At 51.8% G+C, this 18,069-nt stretch overlaps 1 protein-coding gene across 1 annotated transcript in view; it reads right to left on the bottom strand.

Moving 5' to 3' along the window:
• INPP5D (inositol polyphosphate-5-phosphatase D) overlaps positions 1-18,069 on the bottom strand; it is a 123,203-nt gene that overhangs the window by 3,387 nt on the left and 101,747 nt on the right. Inside the window, exons 19-25 of the mRNA XM_001495662.5 lie at positions 17,331-17,420; positions 14,954-15,067; positions 13,570-13,652; positions 10,679-10,766; positions 7,537-7,686; positions 5,126-5,225; positions 2,850-3,116 (exon numbers count right to left, since the gene is read on the bottom strand). Of these exons, the coding sequence (XP_001495712.2) occupies positions 2,850-3,116; positions 5,126-5,225; positions 7,537-7,686; positions 10,679-10,766; positions 13,570-13,652; positions 14,954-15,067; positions 17,331-17,420 (892 nt within the window). The remainder of the gene's footprint in view (positions 1-2,849; positions 3,117-5,125; positions 5,226-7,536; positions 7,687-10,678; positions 10,767-13,569; positions 13,653-14,953; positions 15,068-17,330; positions 17,421-18,069) is intronic.

Raw genomic sequence — 18,069 nt, 5'->3', positions numbered from 1 at the left:
GGCTCCTATGTGTGAGATGCTGCCCCAGGCACAGTGAGCCACGCAAAATCTGTGCTCAGGAGGCTAACATTTCCCAATTAACCCAGTATTCTTCCCAACGGAGTAAAGTCCTCTCCCTAGAGAGCCCCTGGGGGGGACGGTTTCCTTCACTTCCTCACATAGAGCCGGAGGGAACAAACAGCAGTCATGCTGAAAATACGAGGGAGCCTGGGGAGATGTGATCCATTACCGGGGAAAAGAGCCAGTAGCCAGAAAACAGGCCAGTCTGACTTCTGGGCAGAGAAGGAAGTGCATGCTGTAACCCAAAGTAGGTAAGAGCTGCTTTGTTTGTTTCCTGATTTATTACTGCTCTGAGTGAAGGTGATTTCCTTCTGAGCAAATCATGAGGACCAGGTATGGGGACACATTTTGCTTTCTGTCCAATGTCTTTATCTCCCAGGGGAGCATTCTGGGTTCTGGTTTCTGCAGAAAAGGAAGCTGTCATGAAGAAAATGCTGGTCCCTTGGAACCCACTGAACTGTTCAGGCCGTGACACCTCTTACTGATGGAATGTGTGCTGAAATGCTGCTCAGAAGTTGCTGAATGGCCAAGGCTAATAGACTCTCTGGGAAGAAGGTGTGGGCTCAGGGCACGGGGTGAGACGGCATCCTTGCACAGGAGCCAATGAGACAAGATGACGTGGGGTGTCAGGGAGGGTAGCCTTAGGGATGTGCCAAAGGGGGCTTGCCTGTAGACTCGGGTTTTGCTCATTACTCTTTGGAAAGACGTGGAAGCAGCTTCATAAGCAGAAACGTCAGGGCCTCGATCCAAGATTTTGGAAAGCCCCCCTGCCCCCCGCACCTCAGGCCATCCTCTGCACCCCCGTCTGGATCCTCAGAGACCTCTGCTATGAGTTAGCCCAGGGAGGAAGGTGAAGGAGGTACCAGTGGCACTGACTAGAAGTTTCTGATGAAGAGGCAAGGAGAAAAGAAAAATGCACGGCTGGACACCCGCAGCCCACTCTCAATGACTGAGATAGGAGGAGGGGCCTTGCCTCAGAGAATTCCATGCAGGGCGGGGAAGAGAACCCTGGAGGCGAGTCAAGTCTTCCCTCCAGGAGGGGGCTTCTCAGAGAGGGGAAGGCCCGGCGGGGGCAGGGGAAACCAGGGAGAAGCACAAAGATTCCTTTATAAGTCGTTTCCTTGACCAATGCTAACAAGGAACTGACTGCCATATAGGCCCCGGGGGTAGAATAAAGGAGCCAATATCCAGGGCACTGAGTTCATTCCTGTGGCCAAATGAGTCCCCTTTCCAGATTCTGGAGCATGTTCTTTCCTAAAGAAGTGAAGCATGAGCAGAGTCTGAGAAGGGCCTCTTTCTAATCACAGGACTGTAGTCCAGGCTGACCAGTCCAAGGCTTTTTTGGGACGCGGAATTTCTAGTGCTGAAATGGGGACAGTCTGGCAAACCGGGATGGCTGGTCACCCTACTTGGGTCTGCGGCAATGGAGGGAGGACACAGAGGGTGCTCCAACACCCCCTTTTCCACAGCCTTCGCTCAGGCTGAGCCAGGGGCCGGGAGCAGTAAAGAGGGCTGCAGGCAGGTGTGGAAGCTGCCGGCTTCTGGTATCTAATCACCTCCTTGGTGAGAAGGGAGCTTAGCACCTGACTCCGGGGCCCCTTGCCTACTTCTGCTCCCATCCTGAAGTTGTCACCCGTGAAACACATTCCCCGCCCAGTTCTAAGCTGTGTGCTGTGTTCCAGCTGTTAAGCACAAAGATACATTGACTTTGGGAACTCAAAAACATTCCACTTAATAAGCTCCGTGTTCTTTGCGGTTGTTTGCAGCTCCATTTCTTGGGGGTCACCAGAGATGACCTTCACCAGAGAGGCACATGACCACCCACCATACGGTGGCTTCTCTCCTCCTTTTTCCAGGGGAAGAAACTGAGGCTGTTTCTCCTTCCCCCATATTTCCTACAGAATGACCAGAATCCCAGAATATTATCAACAAATTCTGAAAACTAGAGGTACAGAGAGACGGCTGAACTCGGGGGCAGGCCTGTATATTTATCCTGTTCTCTCACGTCCTCTTCTCTTCCTCCAGCCCTTCCTTTCTTCCACTCATCTCTCCATTTTTTTTTTCTTTTTTTTTTAGAGAAAAAGCTTAAGAAATAAAATTGTAAACCGCCCCTCCATCCAGAGGACTGACAAGTGGCTGTGGCTTTGCCTGGCCAGGTCTCCTCCTCGGCTCCCATCCTCCTAGCACCTGCTGCCTGGACCAGTTCTAGACTCAGGTCAGCTTTCTCTAACTCCTGGTCTTTCTGGAAGTTTCAGAGCCAACCCCTTCCCTCTGCAGGCTAGCTGCTCTCCCTGCCTTTGGCGTTCCCACCCCCAGCTGCTGCTTTTTCTAATCATCCTCAACAGGACAGACGGAAAGTTGCACACGGGAACAGGTCCCCTCGTGCATGAGGAGAGGGAGGACCCTGGAGCTGGGGAGGCACAGCTACATGGAAATTCCCACCTCTGTTCCTTGCAGCCTCCATGGAGTAGGTCGTGCCTAAGGGTTCACTGGTTATAGAAATGCATTTTCCAATAAATGTAGTTTTTACAGGAGTGTGTTTTTCTTTGTCAGTATGTTTAAAATTGTGTATCCTATTTTAAAAAAATCTTTCAAGTTTACACCAATAGGGTAGGAACTGGAGATTTCCACACGCAGTTCTCGAGTGCTACCGTGTTCCAGACCATGAGGGTGAACCAGTGAGCAGAATGGACACACAAACCTGCCTTCACGCAACTTCCACTCCAGGGCCGGGTTTCCTGGTGGTGAAAACCAGGGCAGGGAGAGGTCTTGGTGAAGAGAAAGCTCACCTTGACTCCTGCGTCCTGGGGCCGGGGATTCGGCTTGTTGTCGAGGAGGAAAACTTCTTCGGTGATATGGGCGGCTGGGAGGGCGGTGTTGGTGGGCTCTCGCCCCTGCCAGGCCCCAGGGAGGAGTCCTTGAGCGGCTGGTCATAGCTCCATGCTGTGGGCTGCTGGTCGGGGGACAGGGTCTGCTTCATGTGCCCGAAGGGCGCCGCCCCTATGTAGCCGGGGTTGATAATTTCAGTGATGCTGGAGCCACCACACGGAGGGATCCTGCGGGGAGACACACAAAGTTGCACCTCAGGGCTCTCTTCCCTCCTCCGGGTCAGCACCAGCCTGAGGACAGTGTCCCCTGATGTCCCTCGGGGCCCCTGAGGTTCTCCTCAGCTACTTCACTTTTTGGTCAGGAGTCATCCATTCATTCATTCATTCATACAACAAAATAGTTACTGACTGCCTTGTAAGCACCAGGCCCTGGGGCAGGAGGAGGGAATGTGGTCATGAGCGAGGCAGCCATGGTCTCTGTTCTCAGGGAACCCACATCTGATGGGAAACATGAACAAAACAAGCTCAGTGACTGAGAGACACGGTATTTTGACAGTGCTGAAGTCTGACTGAGAGTAACCAAAGAGGCAGAGAAAGACCAGTTGAGGGTTGGGACCAACTGGGAGGGGGTGGCCAGAGAATGCCTAGCTGAGGAGACAAATAAGAGGGAAGGGAGGGGAGACAGTGGTCAGAGGAAGTGCAAAGGCCCTGAGGCGGGAGGGGCCTGACCTGTTCCAGGAACCATCTGAAGGCCTGTGAGCAAGCAGGGAGAAGGAAGGAGAGGCTGGCGAGGCTGGTGGGGCTGAGTGAGTGTGAGGGGAGGACAGGGTGGCACGGAGGTAGATGAAGAGCTCCATCTGGGACAGGTCAGCTTGCAGGTTTGTGTGTGAGGCATCAGAATGGAGATGGCCACGCGGTTGGAGTCACAGAGGTCAAGGCTGGAGCCTTGAAGGTGGGGGAGTCAGCTTAAGGCTGTCGAGGGGATGGCCCAGCCCTGGATGAGGTCACCCTAGGAGACACACACATTGGGCTACCTCTCAGAGATGGAACGTTATCCTTTGTAAGGCAGTGCTCACATGAGAACTAACTAGTAGAGTTCTGAGTCTGTAGGTTATAATGCTCCCCAGTTCCCATCTGCTCAACCAGCCTGGTTCGGCACATCTCACCACCATCCGTAGACGCCTCCTTAAGAAATGTGATAATTCTAATATCAGTCAAATGGAAAACCATTTGTTGACCTACACTGATCCTGATTCTGGAGGCAAGCAGACATTTGAGAACTAGGAAGCCTTCACTGATGGGATAATAGTGGGAGAAAAAGATTGAAAGGGAATACCTTAGTGCCCAGGCTACAGCTGTCAGAAGCTGGAAGTGGACTGGGGAAGGGGCTGGAGAGCGGAGTTCCAGGGTCCTCAGGGGGTGGGGTGGGTGTGAGGGCGAGGGCTGGATGGCCAGGGAGCATGGGGCCGAAAGGAGAGGAGGAGTAAGCTGGGCTCTGCGGTGGCTTCTGGAACTCTGCTCTGGCTAACGGGCACAGCTTTGCCCCCTCGGCAGGGAGGCTGGCACAGAGACCGTGACAACCCTCCCTGGCTTGATTCTGGAACTTGAGACCACATCAGCGAGCTGAGGTGACCCTGCTCTTTGGGGACTGCTATCCCGTAGTAAGATGGACTTTAATGTCTGGATTCTTCCTAGTCCAGTCTCTGCCAAGAGCAACCTACATGCATTCTCCCCTAATGATTCTTCCCCGTAGTAAGAGGATGGGGTTTGTTGGCTACAGAGCCACGACTGCTGATGTCCCCTGTCCAGGGGAGACACGGCACCCATTCCATGCACTCATCTCTGCAGATGCTTCCTCCTGGACTGGGCATCTTTCCACTAGGCTGTGAGTTCCTGAGTCCAGGACTGCACCTAACTTGCCTTGGTTTCTCTGGAACCTGACACATAGTTGGTGCTCAACCAGTGTTTATTGCATGGAACTGAAGAGTCCAACACAGAAGGTTCTCCCAGGCCCCGTCATGGTCACGCCAACATCCCCAGAGCCGTGGGTTTGTCGTCAGAAGCCTCAGAGCTGGACAGCTCCTCTCCTGGCCAGAGCCTCCTCTCTCCTTCTGGGTTCCTTTCTCTGTCTCCACTTACCTTCTCCTGGGTCCCAGGTCTGCAAAGCCAGACTAGTGTGTAGTGATGCCCTGCAATCCCCATGCTCTACCTGTTGGCGGGTCCCCCACCCCCCATACCTGTTGGTGGGTTCCCACTGCTTCATGGGGTCGTGGCTGGTGAGGCTCTTCAGGGACTTGGGCCCACTGGACAACTCATCTCGCTCAGTCTTCACAAAGTCTGCAAGGAAAGGGCCAGGAAAGATCATGTGAGGGCCCAGAGCCCAGAGTTTGGCCAGGATGGAAGAGAGATTTCCATTGGCCAAAGCTGGACAGTGACTAACGGCTGCCTGGGGAGGCAGGCTAAGCAAGATGTTGAGGCCTCATGAGTTCAGTGATTGATTGGTCATGCCTGCCATGGCTCCAGAGGGAGGGGTGTTGGCCCGTGTGACGCAGAATTGTCGTATCCTGGGACATTTCTAACTTGTTGGTGTCAGCAAGGCATAAAACAGGCAAATATTTCTTGGCAGACCTGAATAAAATTTAACAAGCTTGCTCCACAAGAGCATTTGGACCCAAAGCCAACAGAGCGGCCAAGTGCCCCTCACCCCAACCCACAGTCCTGCTAGAGAAAGGAGCTCCCACAGGGCAGAAGGGGGAGCCACACCCATGGGAGGCAGCACCCGTGACGGCCCAGAGCCTGCCCAAGAGCCGAGGAGGCCAGAAGGTCCATATGCAGGGAGTCCTACTGTCTCGCTATTCACATGAGAGGCAGGAAGGACCCCATCACGTGTATGAATTCCAGCTTAGCAGTGGATGAACTTGCATTCTCACCTTGGGCTAACTGCTTACTGGGTACTTGATCTTCAGCCAACCCCTTAATCTCTCTGTGCCTCAGTTTCCCCATCTACCAAACAAGGATGATACTTGGCTGTCAGGGCTATTGTGAGAGATCAATGAGAGGACATTTCATACATTGTCCAACTGTATAAAGTTAAAGCCCAACTCATTTTAGGCATTGTTCCTGGACTGCTTTTGAGCAGGAATTAAAGCGAAGAGGAAAAGGAAAAAGAAAATCACCTGTTGCCTGTGTGAAAAGGAGGAAATGCCTGATCAATAAATTTTGAGCAGTTCTGTACTTCTCAGCTCTTTCCTTATTTCAAGCAGAGCGGTTTTAGCGTGATGGATACTATTGAGAAGGACACATGTTAATTGCCAACTTTCAAAATTTTATGCAGGATTCACAGAACATGACAAATTCCACTCTGGACACTTCCTTGAGTTCTCTCTCTGTTAGTGGGGTCTCTGGGGCACATTTCAATATTCTCACGCAACGGAGTAGGGACAATTCTTATATCGAAGAGATGCAGCATCTGAAACTGTCTGATGGGAACCAGCAGGGTCTTCTTTGGGGACAGAGAGGGGATGACTCCCTGAGCTTGGCATTTCACATGGGGTTAGGAACGCCTGTGATGAGCATTTGTTCCCAGGTGTTGCTGCTTTGGTGTCATTTCTGAAGGCCACGATAAACGCATCCTCCCAACAGCCAGCCAAAGTAAGCAAGTGGTGTTTAGCAGGCCAGAAAGATTTGAGTGCAAGTTAAAAGAGGTGTTGGGGACCCTCCCAGGGAAGATAGGGCGACAGGTGCTGCTATTTTGGAGGGTGGCTGGGGCTAGAGGAGGGAAAAGCCAAAGAAATGTGCTAAGGATGAGAACAGAGCTTCTAGATGCATATGGGGTGTGTGAAAGCAATCTGGAAGGTCCAGAAGCCCTGGGTGGGTACCACGAGGGCAGGGTGCAGGGTACGTATATATATATATATATATATATATGAGTGTGCACCATCCGGCCACGAGGAAGAACAGGGATCACATGGGAAATTTAAATTTCACCTGCAGCCATAGCTTCAGAAAGAGTTTCAGGGTTAGGGTTATTACACAATCTTGGTCCTTCTGGTGGAGGTGCTAATAAGGAGAGATAAGGCCTGAAAGACTGATGTAAGGTGAGAGCAGAGACCAGGAAAATTCACAAGCTTCACATCCTTAAAGACCTAAGTTAACTGGGGTCGGGGAAGGGTGATTTGTGACTGTGGGGCATTTTGGTTCTGCAGGGAATTTTTTTTTTTTTTGTGGCAAGGAGGATTGGCCCTGAGCTAACATCTATTGCCAATCCTCCTCTTTTTGCTTGAGGAAGATTGTCCCTGAGCTAATATCTGTGCCCATCTTCTTCTATTTTGTATGTGGGATGCTGCCACAGCGTGGCTGGATGAGCAGTGTGTAGGTCCATGCCCAGGATCCGAACCCACAAACCCTGGGCGGCTGAAGCGGAGTGCATGAACTTAACCACTATGCCACCGGGCCAGCCCCAGTAAGGAAATTCATGAGACAGTGAAGGGTTGGGCCAGACTGTCTCTTGGGATCCCTTCTGATACTGGGTTTCTGTTCTGAGGCCATGGCAGAGAGACTATTCCGCGGCTTTGCCAAGAGGAACTTCACTCCTGTCCCTAACCCAGCATCATAGATGGGGAGCAGGGTGGGGGTGGTGCCCACTTACCATAGAGCTTCTCCCTCATCTTGCCTTGTGAGGTCTGCAGCTTAATCTGGCCCCGGAAGTGACCCATCATCTCTCCGTGGTGGGTGAGAGGCGTGTGGATGGGCAGCAGCGTCTCCGTGGCCTCTAATCGGAGAGCAATGCAGCCCTCGCCTAGGGAGGTGGGGGGACACAGTCACGTCAAGACCCGGCCATTTCACAGGAGAAACTGCACATTCGGCTGGAGATTTAGCCCCACCACCCAAAGACGATCCTTCGAAACAACGGCCAAGGCAGGGATTATCAAATAAACCTTTTAGATTTTCTCAACAATTTGGGGAAAACATCTCAAACCTTGCGGCAAAAACCAGCTCCACGTGGGTTAGTCAATATAAAAAGAATTAAATCGTACAAAATCCAGCAGAAAAACGGAATGAAATATTAATCTGACTGCTGGAGGGAATAATAGCTTTCCAAGGTCTGAGCAATGTAAGAAAGGACAAAACAAGACTGACAGATAAGAGGATGTAAAAGTTTAAAACTTCTGCCCAGAGGAAAAAGCGAAAATGAAAAGGGGATTGGAGAGAGAACATTCCCTGCAGTGGGGGAATAGTCCTCAAACTCTTCAAAATCAAATCCCCTGCAGATAAATGGGCAGAGAACCCAAACAGACGTTGGGCACAAAAGAACTGTAGCTGGTTCATTTCAATAAATGGAAACTAGTGCAGCTTCCCAGCCATCAAAGATGCAAATTAAGGCAGCGCTCGGCAACTCTCTCACAGACGTGAAACTGGCACGAAATAGGAGAAAAAGAACACCCAGTGCCAGTAAGGACCTGGGAAACCTGTACACTTGGACAGGGTGGCATCAACCTGGCGACACAGACCCTTGACAGTGATCAGTTTGATAACAAGTGCCAAGAATCCCGAATATATTTATACGCTTTGATCCAGCAAACACGGCGACTTTTCCTAAAGAGATGATCCAAAAGAAAAAAAAATGTGGCTGAAGGAAAATAAAAGATGTTCACAAAAGAGATCAATCTCAGCGTTATTGATAACATTAACAGAAATAACTGGCAGAGCCTCCATAATAGTAATAAGGAATACTTTTGAAAATGAGGATACGGGAAATCCGTGGAATATTATGAAGCCATAAAAAGCAACAACCATGAAGTCTGTGTAGGAGGATCATGGAAAATGTGCATTATCTAATAATAAGTGAGGAGAGCAGAATATAACATGGTATCTTTGTGATGATTATAAATATAGAAATCTATGTATGTCTATGATGAGGATGGAAATTGGAAACCAAAATAAAAATGACTCTGGAGTGGGAATGAGACTGTCAGTTGACTTTTATTCTTTGTTATTACTATCACATGCTGTTTGTGAGCATGAATATCAAGAGGAAGAAATAAAGGAGGAATACGGTATTTGAAGAAGAAAGTGGAATCATTAAGACCTGTGTTCCTGTGTCCTGCCACTGAACCATCAAACATTCTGGCACCAACATGGATCCTTTCTCTCTGTCCCGTCACGAGGGACAGGAGATCCCGATCCAGGGCCAGCACACCGCTCTGGCTCTGCCTGCCCCCGCCCTGGCTCAGGGACCCTCTTTCCAGTGCTGCACTGGGAGTGGGTTGAAGAACATCGTTCTGGAGCTGGGCTGCCTGGGTTCAAGTCCAAGGTCACACAGTAGCTTGTCAAGTCACTCAGTGGCTGTGTGACCCTGGGCAAGTCCCCTTAAGTCCTCACCTCTGCAATGAACGTACGTACACCCCAGGGATTTTGGTGGAGTCTGCACAGTGTGGACCCACGCACACGGCGACCCTTGACATCTACAGCCTCTTTCTGTGTCCTGGCTTCCACCAATCGGCATTAAGCACCACCTTCAAATCCCTCCCAGGAAAACGAACACCCTCCCTGGAGCCAGGTTCGCATGCTCATCTGCCTCACGGCCTCTGCCTCCTCACCCCCATTCACTCCCTACCTGCCTGTGAACATTGCTCTCACCAAGTCCACACGTGGTCCCTGAGCCACTGGGTCTAAAGGACACTATTTGGTCTTTATTTTGTTGGCTCTCTCGGCCACGTTTGCTATCATAACCATGCCCTCTTCTCGAACCAACTCTGACAACGTCCCCAGCACCACAGCCCTTTGCTCTCCTCCCACTTCTCCGGCCGCGCCTTCTTAATCTCCTTTGCCTGCTCCACCACAGCTGACCGGGTTCAGGAAACGGAAACATTAACCCTGCTACAGAAACCAAGAGCGTGGGGCCATCCTCGACTCCCCTTGTTCCACAATTCCCATGGTCTAACAATTTCCCTTCTCAATTCCTCTCTGTTTTATCCTGCCTCTCCATTTTTACTGTCACTACCTTCATTCTGGCTCCCTCATCTCTTATCTCGATCGTTGCAAACACACATTCAAAGCTGATCATCTCACTGTCTTCCTTGATCTTCAGTGGCTCCCTTCCCGACTGCCCCCAGGATAAAGTAGCATTTACCCCTAGCCTGGCTCATAGGGAGCTGCCTGATCTGGCTCCTGCCTCCAGCCTCTCTCTGGCCGCTTGGCCCTCTCACTCCATGCTCTAGCCACACAGAATGTACCAAGCATAAGGCTCAACCTGACACTGGGCTGGAGCCACAGGCAGGCTGAAGAAGACGTTACAGAAAACGGTGTCTCTCTAGTAGGACAGTTGGTGGGGCCACAGGCTGCCACAAGCCTGCCTAGTCTGGGCACTGAGCCATGCTGGGCAGACCTGGGTTCAAATGAGGGCCCAGCCAATTAGTACTTGTATGACTTGGGAATGTCCCTTAACTTCTCTGAGACTCAGTTTACTCATCTACTAAATTGGGAGAACAGTATCTGCTTCATAAGGTCTTGTCGGGATTAAATTCAATCAGACCTGCAGAGCCCGTGGCCCAGAACCTGACACAGGAAAGGCTCAACGAACAGGAGGTGAGTGGCTGCTGGTGTGACTCCCAGAAGCCCGCTGGGGAGGGAAGGATGACTGACCGGCAATTGTCGCACCACCAGCCCTGGGATGGGGAAAGGAGTGGCAGGCGGACTTTGTGTGAAGGAGATGCCACCACCACCCTCACGTCAGAGGCCACCGGCCAACAGCAGGTGGGGCACCTGCAGCCGCTGTCCTGTGGTCTTACCGTAGGATTCGTCGCTGTCGGAAGACTTAATGCTGATCAGGATGTGCTGGTCCAGCAGGTACTCGGGGTCGGAGATAATGGGCTTCAGCTGCAGAGAGACGGGCACAGCATGAGAGTCGACAGGTGGGGACCGGTGGGGGAGGGTTGCTGGCCCAGATGAGGGGAATGCTTGAGAAAAGAGGACTGTAGATATTCTTATTAAACAGATTCGAATCTCTGCTTTTCCTGCCCCCGAGAGCGGGAAGGAACCCATAGGTCCACACTATCCAGCAAGATGGGTTAACTTCCTTTCCTGTCTCCCCGTCACACTGCACCCCAGGCCCCAGGGAGAGGGCCTGATCCTCGCTCCATCGCCTCCCTTCTCTTCCTTCCCCTCCTTGGCAAACCCCAGGATCGTGGGGAGGGGGCCAGGCCAATTAGCAAATGGTAATGGGACCAGGAGCCAGGTCTGAATGCACCCCACTCCCCTCCCCTTGCTTCCTCGAGCAGAGAGCAGTCCCCTCCTCGGCCGTTCCAAGGACCACGGCTGCATCAGAGGTGGCACCGCAGGCCTGCCCTCCATCTGGCCAGGAGGGGGCCTCCGTGTCCACCCACAGCAGAGCCCCCCAGGTTGGCCTGGAGCATCCTGACAGGACAGATCCAGAATTCCAGCCTGTCCCCGACTTCCTGCTGCTCTGGCTAGGGGCATGTTTATGTCGGGCTTTGCACACTGGGGGAACCCAAACCTCACCAGCGTGGGGCCGGGTCCCCAAGCACAGGGAGGAGCTGTACGTGTGCACAAGCTCCTAGTGCTGGCTACATTGGTGACTTTTCCACAACTTCAGGCTGTTCCTCACGCTGACTCCAACACAGAGGGGCCTCCTAAAAGGGTCCTACGCTGTTCCAGGCTGGCCTCTTCCTTCCCACCCGCAAATACTGAGAGACCCCTTGTGCAGGCCTCTGGGCACCATATTGACTAACAGGGTCGACTCTATCTCCATTTGGAAAGTTCCAGAACAAATGAATGAAAATCACAGTGGGCGCTTTGGGGCATTCCAGGCTTTCAGGGCCACCAACCACTCGGTTCACTGACTTGTAGGGACGGCTGGCTGGAAGTTAGACCCAGGGCTGGGGTACTGTGGATGCGGGAAGACCCAGCTCTCCTGGGCAGCAGTGGGAACAGAATGGCAGACCTCTGAACAAGGCTGTCTGTGGGGGACAGAGTCACCATGGTGGGGGTGGGAGGTGGAGGGGAGGGCGCTTCTGTCTGGGCGCCTCGGTGGGGTTTTAGAGGGTGAAGAGAGAGGAGGCCATACATGACAGAGGCAGGGCGCAGGCTCAGGGAGCAGGAGGGAGTGAAGGCCCCCCTGAGGTGCTGTGTGAGCAGATGAGGCTGGAGAGTGAGGAGGGGGCTGGGAGCCGAGCTGAGGAGCTTGGGCTTGTCCCATGTGGTACCAGTGAGTTGACCGGATAAAGAGGGGGATGCCAGTATCAGAGGGGCATTCCAGAAAGATCCGTCAGGCTTCAGGATGCCTCAGCAAGAAGACAGGAGGGCTTGGAGACCCCCAGAAGGGGGCAGTGGGGTGGAGAGGAGGGGACAGAGGCAAGAGGAGGAGCGGGACTTTGTAGCATTTAGGAGGTGGGGACAAGGATGCCCTAGGGGTCCCTGGACTGGGCCAAGGGTGGCCCTGTGTGGACACTGGGATGCTGGTATATTTCCCTACTTGACTGAAGGAGGAAATAAGCCGGTTGGGTGCTGCATGGGAGAGGAGGAGCAAGGGCATGGGGAGGTAAGGCAGATGTCACCTTAGACTCCAGAGCCGCCAGGACTCAGATCCCTAAAAATAACCCCAAGACGGGGACTTCTGACAGCTACGCTCGAGCCTCACGGAGGACCAATCAGAACTGTACCCGAATTAGGAGATGCTCGTCTTCAGGCAGCTGCTTCTGAGATGATACGGCCTTCTTGTATGGCCCAAGAGTTGGCCCCAATCAACAATTATGCCAGCATGGTGGCCCAGCCGCCTGAAACCAGCCTGTCCACCCCAGCCTGAGGAGAGAACAGGTCCCTCCACCTGTAGAAGCCACCCTTTAAAACTCAGCTTGGGCATCACCTTCGAGAGAATCTTCCAGGAGAGCCCCCGAGACCCCCGCCCCGTGCGACAGATCTGCCCAGCCCTGGACTCCCCCTCTGCATACCCTCCATCATTATGTAACAAAGAAACAAGGTCCTACTCCACGGTGTACCCAGGATGAACTTTGAAAGTGTCCACTGTCAATTTAACATCACAGAAGCATTTGTGAGTTCCAGGTAGGAAACCATTTTTTCTGCAATAAAGACGGATGTGTTCCTCCTAAGGTTTGCCTACATGTTTTCAATGCGGGGCCACAGACACGTCAAGTTCTTTCTGCGTTCACGGCATTTGAGTAGGAGCCACTGGACTCCTCACAACTTTGCTTGATCCTCTGAGCCTGGGCTGAACAGGCAAAGGAGGATCACAGGGGAATCTGGGCCTTGGACATGGGTGCTGAGTCTGGCACTGCAGCTGTGTGATGGTAACAAACCTCTCTGGGATCTGCCTCAGTTTCCCTCTTTGCAAAGTCACATGGTTAACTGAGGAGATCTCTAGATCCTTTCTATGATCCGTTAGGGGAACTGAAATCCATTTAGGAATCTTGGGGCCGCAAGGCACAGGCCCAGCTGTAATGACTGCTGAAGAGTGTGTCTTAAACCGCCTCGAAAGAGAGCTCGCCCTAGGTGTCGGCACGAGGTCAGAGGTGGCCTCTTCTGCATTTGGCCAATGGGATTCCTGCTCCCTCTGGCCAGGCCTGGCTGGAGCTCTGCCACTGGCCAGCACCGCTGCCCTGGTGATTGCGAAATTCTCCCTGGGGACGTCCTGCTCTTGAATTACCTTTGGAAGGGTCTCTCCAAACTTCACCACCAACTCCCCTTCACTTCCTTCTTCATTTTCTCCTTCTTGACTCTTGACAAAGCCTGTTGGAGGACAAGAAGGCTGGCTTTCAGAAAACAGAACAGGAACCAGACAGAAAAGTCTCCTTGGGTTGTTCCACCCGGACCAGCGACGATGCTCTCCCTCCTCTTGTGTCTGTAGGGGCCTCAGCATCCTTAGGAGTCAGGCTGGTTGGGGATTCTGTTTTGGTGCAGGGGATGGTCATTTGCCAACACGGTTTAATTATTTTTAGGAGAATCAAAGTGATTCCCCTCCTTTTTGGCTCCTCTTTGCAACAAACCAGGCAACAAAGAAATCATCACCTCAGAGGCAAGGAGACTGGGAAACATGACAGCTCGTCCCACGCCACTCAAGATAGCAGCTTTTTGAAATGCTAATTTAAGCTGCCTAATATGCTGTTTCCATAGAAATGGATGCAAATGTCTCGACAGTTTATTAAAAACACCCGCATAAAATCCTCATCATTTTTGGAAGAGCTGTGCCCCTGCTCGGTGAACTGGGACCTAGGGACTTCACGGAGAAGGCGGGTCTGCCACCAGGACTGAGCCCGGGGTTGAGTTGGTGGCATGCCTCTTCCTGATTTCTGGAAGCATCCATCATCCCGCCACAAAATGCCTCGTCTCGTGGGGTTGATTCTGCACCCCCTACCCTCAGTATCCAGACCACCTCAGCGGAGCTAGAAACCACATGGATCTTCTCACCGTGTAACAGCTTTAGACAATATGCCTAGAAATGTCACCCAGAAAAGGTGTTTCTGAGTTTGTGCTAACTGTTGCTGGCCGAGAGAAGCCATCATCTCTAGCCTGCTTTCGGATGCTCCAGATCAACTGGGAAAGATGCCTGGGATGAAAGAAAAAGAGGGCCTTGGGAAGAAGGGACGGCTGCCGGAAGCTGCTCAGGCCCCGGCACGGGCCTCATCGGATGCTCCAGATCAACTGGGAAAGATGCCTGGGATGAAAGAAAAAGAGGGCCTTGGGAAGAAGGGACGGCTGCCGGAAGCTGCTCAGGCCCCGGCACGGGCCTCCACTCGGCCTTGGGGGCAGGGAGAGCATCCAGCTGTCCAGTCGCCTAGAAGGAGCTGAGGGGCGCTGCATCAGTGACTGTTCTGTCCCTCGGCTAGAGCAGCAGCATTGCAGGCCACTGGGGGACCCCCCACAGGAACTGGCTGTCCCCTGTCCTCTCCACCCACGTCTCTGACCCCCCTTGTGGCCCATCCGTTGAGTCCTTCCCAGAGAGAGAAATGGGCAAAGCCATCAACGAAAAAGCATTTATGAGAAGATGTGCCTGCCCCAACCTAAAGGCAGTCCCACAGCTGGCCACTCACTCTCCAAGCAGCTCGAGTGCAACTCTAGGTAGAATTTGGTCTGCGACTTGGTCTTCAGTGTGGCGTAGCATCGGAGAAACTCGATCTGCCCTTGGCTGTCGACAGTCCCGGGGCCTGGAATGGGTGAGAACAGAGATTCGGTCCCACAACGTGCCTGGAGATGGAGCGTTGCAAACCAGCCCCCCAGCACCGAGCTCCTCCTGAGGGTCCAGGGAAGGTGACAGTCCAGGTGGGGGAACTTTCCCTGACATCCCACCACCCACAGTGAGCCCCTCGACGAAGGAAGAGCCTCTGACGAATCACAAGCTGGTGCAGAGCAGAGCGGGAGGAGCAAGGAGTGAAGAGCCCTGCCCTCAGCTTTGCTACTAAAGCAGCGTGAACGCCCTTGACCTCACTACCTCGGTCTCCCCGTTTGTTCCGGCACAGAGAGCTCGTGTGATGGCTCAGCCGCTCGGTACCCAAGTCTGTTCCGTTTCTGAGTTCAGGTAGGGAGGGACACCCGCTCTTCCTTCCCAGACATAGTTACCTCCACTCCTCACTCTCATTCACGCTCAGTTAACTTGCCTGTAACGCTATTCATTTAGATGACGCTCTTACAAGCGTCCTCAGGCTGACTTTGAACAAGTGTTGTCCTTCCATAGAAATTCTGAGCCACTTCAGAGCAAGGACGGACATTCCCTTCCTCTACGCCCCCCATCCTTCCTTCTTTCCTTTTTTTTTCCCCTCCAGCTTTACTGAGGAATAATGGACAAATATAATTAGTGTACAATGTGATGATTTGATAAATATATACAGTGTGGAATGACTACCAATATCAAGATAATTAACACATCTGCCACCTCACATGGTTGACTTTCTTGTGTGTATGGTGAGAAGGTTTAAGAACTACTCTCAGCAAATTTCAAGTATACAATACCGTATTATTACCTGTAATCACCATGCTGATATCGGATCCTCAGAACTTATTCATCCTGTAACCGAAAGCTTGTCCACTTCGACGTACATATCCTCATTCCCCCACCATTCTATTCTATTTCTATGAAATCAGCTTTTGTTTTTTTTAAGATTCCACACACAAGAGATATCCTAAGTACTCGTCCTCATCTGCTTGGCTTATTTCACTTCGCTTTCCTTTCTTTTTTCAAACCCCACAGCACCTAGGCCAGGCTCTGCTCAGGGAGACATTAAACCAACATTCAACCCAGGTAATTGGTATTTGTGAGCATGCACTCTGTGCTGACTTCCAATGGAAGGGAAGGAAGCTAAGCAACACTGAGGGTGCTGTGATGGTCTTCATCGAAAGTGGGACAGCATGGGCTATCCCATCAATGCTGCAGGAACTCAGAGGAAAGGAGAGATGGGTGGAAGCCAAAAAGGAAGTGGAAGGTTCTGGAAAGGCACAGTGGCTAGAGCTAGGAAGGAGACAAGATGGTGGGTCAAAGCTTTCACGGAGAGCGGAGGACACACTGCTGGGGCTGCAGACATTAGACCCAACAGCATGGAGAAGAGAGTCCAGGAAGACTGTCTCAGCCTCACCACGTCCCATGTGTGCAAAGGACGTAGAGTGATAAAGACTTTCCCAACCAATACAGGTTGGAACCACTTAGCCTTCCAAAATGAGCCTGGACTATCTGCCGACCACAGAAGTGGGGAGTGAGCAAAGAAGGTGACAACACGGCTGCCCAGTCACCCAGACCCAGGGCTGGACATGCCACAGAGAATACCCGGCCCGTGACGGGATGAGGGTAGCCCGGCGACCAGGGCTGAGCAGGATTATTTGAAAAATTACCTGCAAATCTAAGTATTATTTACTCTAGCATTTCCCAAAACTCAGTCCTCCACAGCCCATCTTCACAATTTTTACCATTTCCGCCTACCACGCACCTGCACTAACATTGACTTAATATTTTCTTTAAATAGACTCTGTTTTGGAACTTAAATAAATGCATTTAAATAAGAAAGTATATCACAAGACTAAATGGGAAACCAGTGTTGCTTGCCTTACACAGCTGAGACAAATTTAAAACATATTAAAATAAATGCATTACTAATAAATGTTTATCCATGGCCCACCCAGAATCATCTTTGGTGGCAGACACACTACACCTTGGAAAACATTTATTTACCCAACTTTAAAGACTGTATGAAAACCAAGGCTTAACAAGCTGTCATATTTGCCAGAGAGAGCAAGAAAATGCTCTGGACTGAAACCGTGATGTGGTTTGGATGTGAAGAGACCCGACCGACGGACTGAGGACTTGTCTGGAAGGATGGGCCTTCCTCTAACACAGAGGACTGACCGCTCTAACCAAAGATGAGTGCCCACAGCCTCCCATCTTTGTGGAGAACAGAGGGATGGACACCACCCACGACTTACCATTCTTGGAAACAAACTGGGAGGTGACTCCTGCCTCAAATGTGGCAAAAACAGGGCTGTGGTCACTCGTCATGATGTCGCTGGTGCTGCCTGCAGGGGAGGGAAGGCATTTCTGATTAAGGAAGGGGAAACTCTTCTGGTCAAGCCAAGGATGGCAAACCCAACTTACACTTAGGGAAAGTTTCACGGTTTTGCACCTGTCGTCCAGTTGGCCTTCCACAACCACGCTCAAGAGGCTCAGTAAAAGTGTATGACGTTGTCTCTTCTGTGACTAAAATATGCTTGTGCCAGTTTTTCCTAAGACTTGTGAGTTTTTAAATAGATCGTGGCGTGTGAACCGTGGAGGTTTTTCTGGTCTAAGCACTTTATTTTATTGATGAGGAGCCCACAGTCTAGAGTGGGGTGGGAATTTAAGGTCACTGAACCCATCAGTGAGAGAAATGGCACCTTCCTCTATCCCACAATGCCTTGCAGGGGCAGGAGGAGTGGAAGGTGACGATGTCTAGACACTGAGTGTAGACAACACGCTTAAGGAGCTTACAGCCTGGTTGAGAAGGGAAGGCAGCAGAGCATATATGAAGGGGCTAAGAGAGAACACAGTTCTAGAAATACTGAGTTCTAAGTGCCTTTGATACAGCCAGGGGCAGATGTCCGGCTGGGTACACAAGGATGGAGACTTATCTTTAGATTTGGAGTCATGAGTTTAGGTGGAAGCGGAAGCCGTGAGGATGTCTGGGCT

The sequence above is a fragment of the Equus caballus genome, chromosome 6 (assembly GCF_041296265.1).
Source record: "Equus caballus isolate H_3958 breed thoroughbred chromosome 6, TB-T2T, whole genome shotgun sequence".
NCBI classification, from domain to species: domain Eukaryota; kingdom Metazoa; phylum Chordata; class Mammalia; order Perissodactyla; family Equidae; genus Equus; species Equus caballus.
Note: the sequence above shows the minus strand (reverse complement) of the source record. Positions and strands in the feature narration are given on the sequence as shown.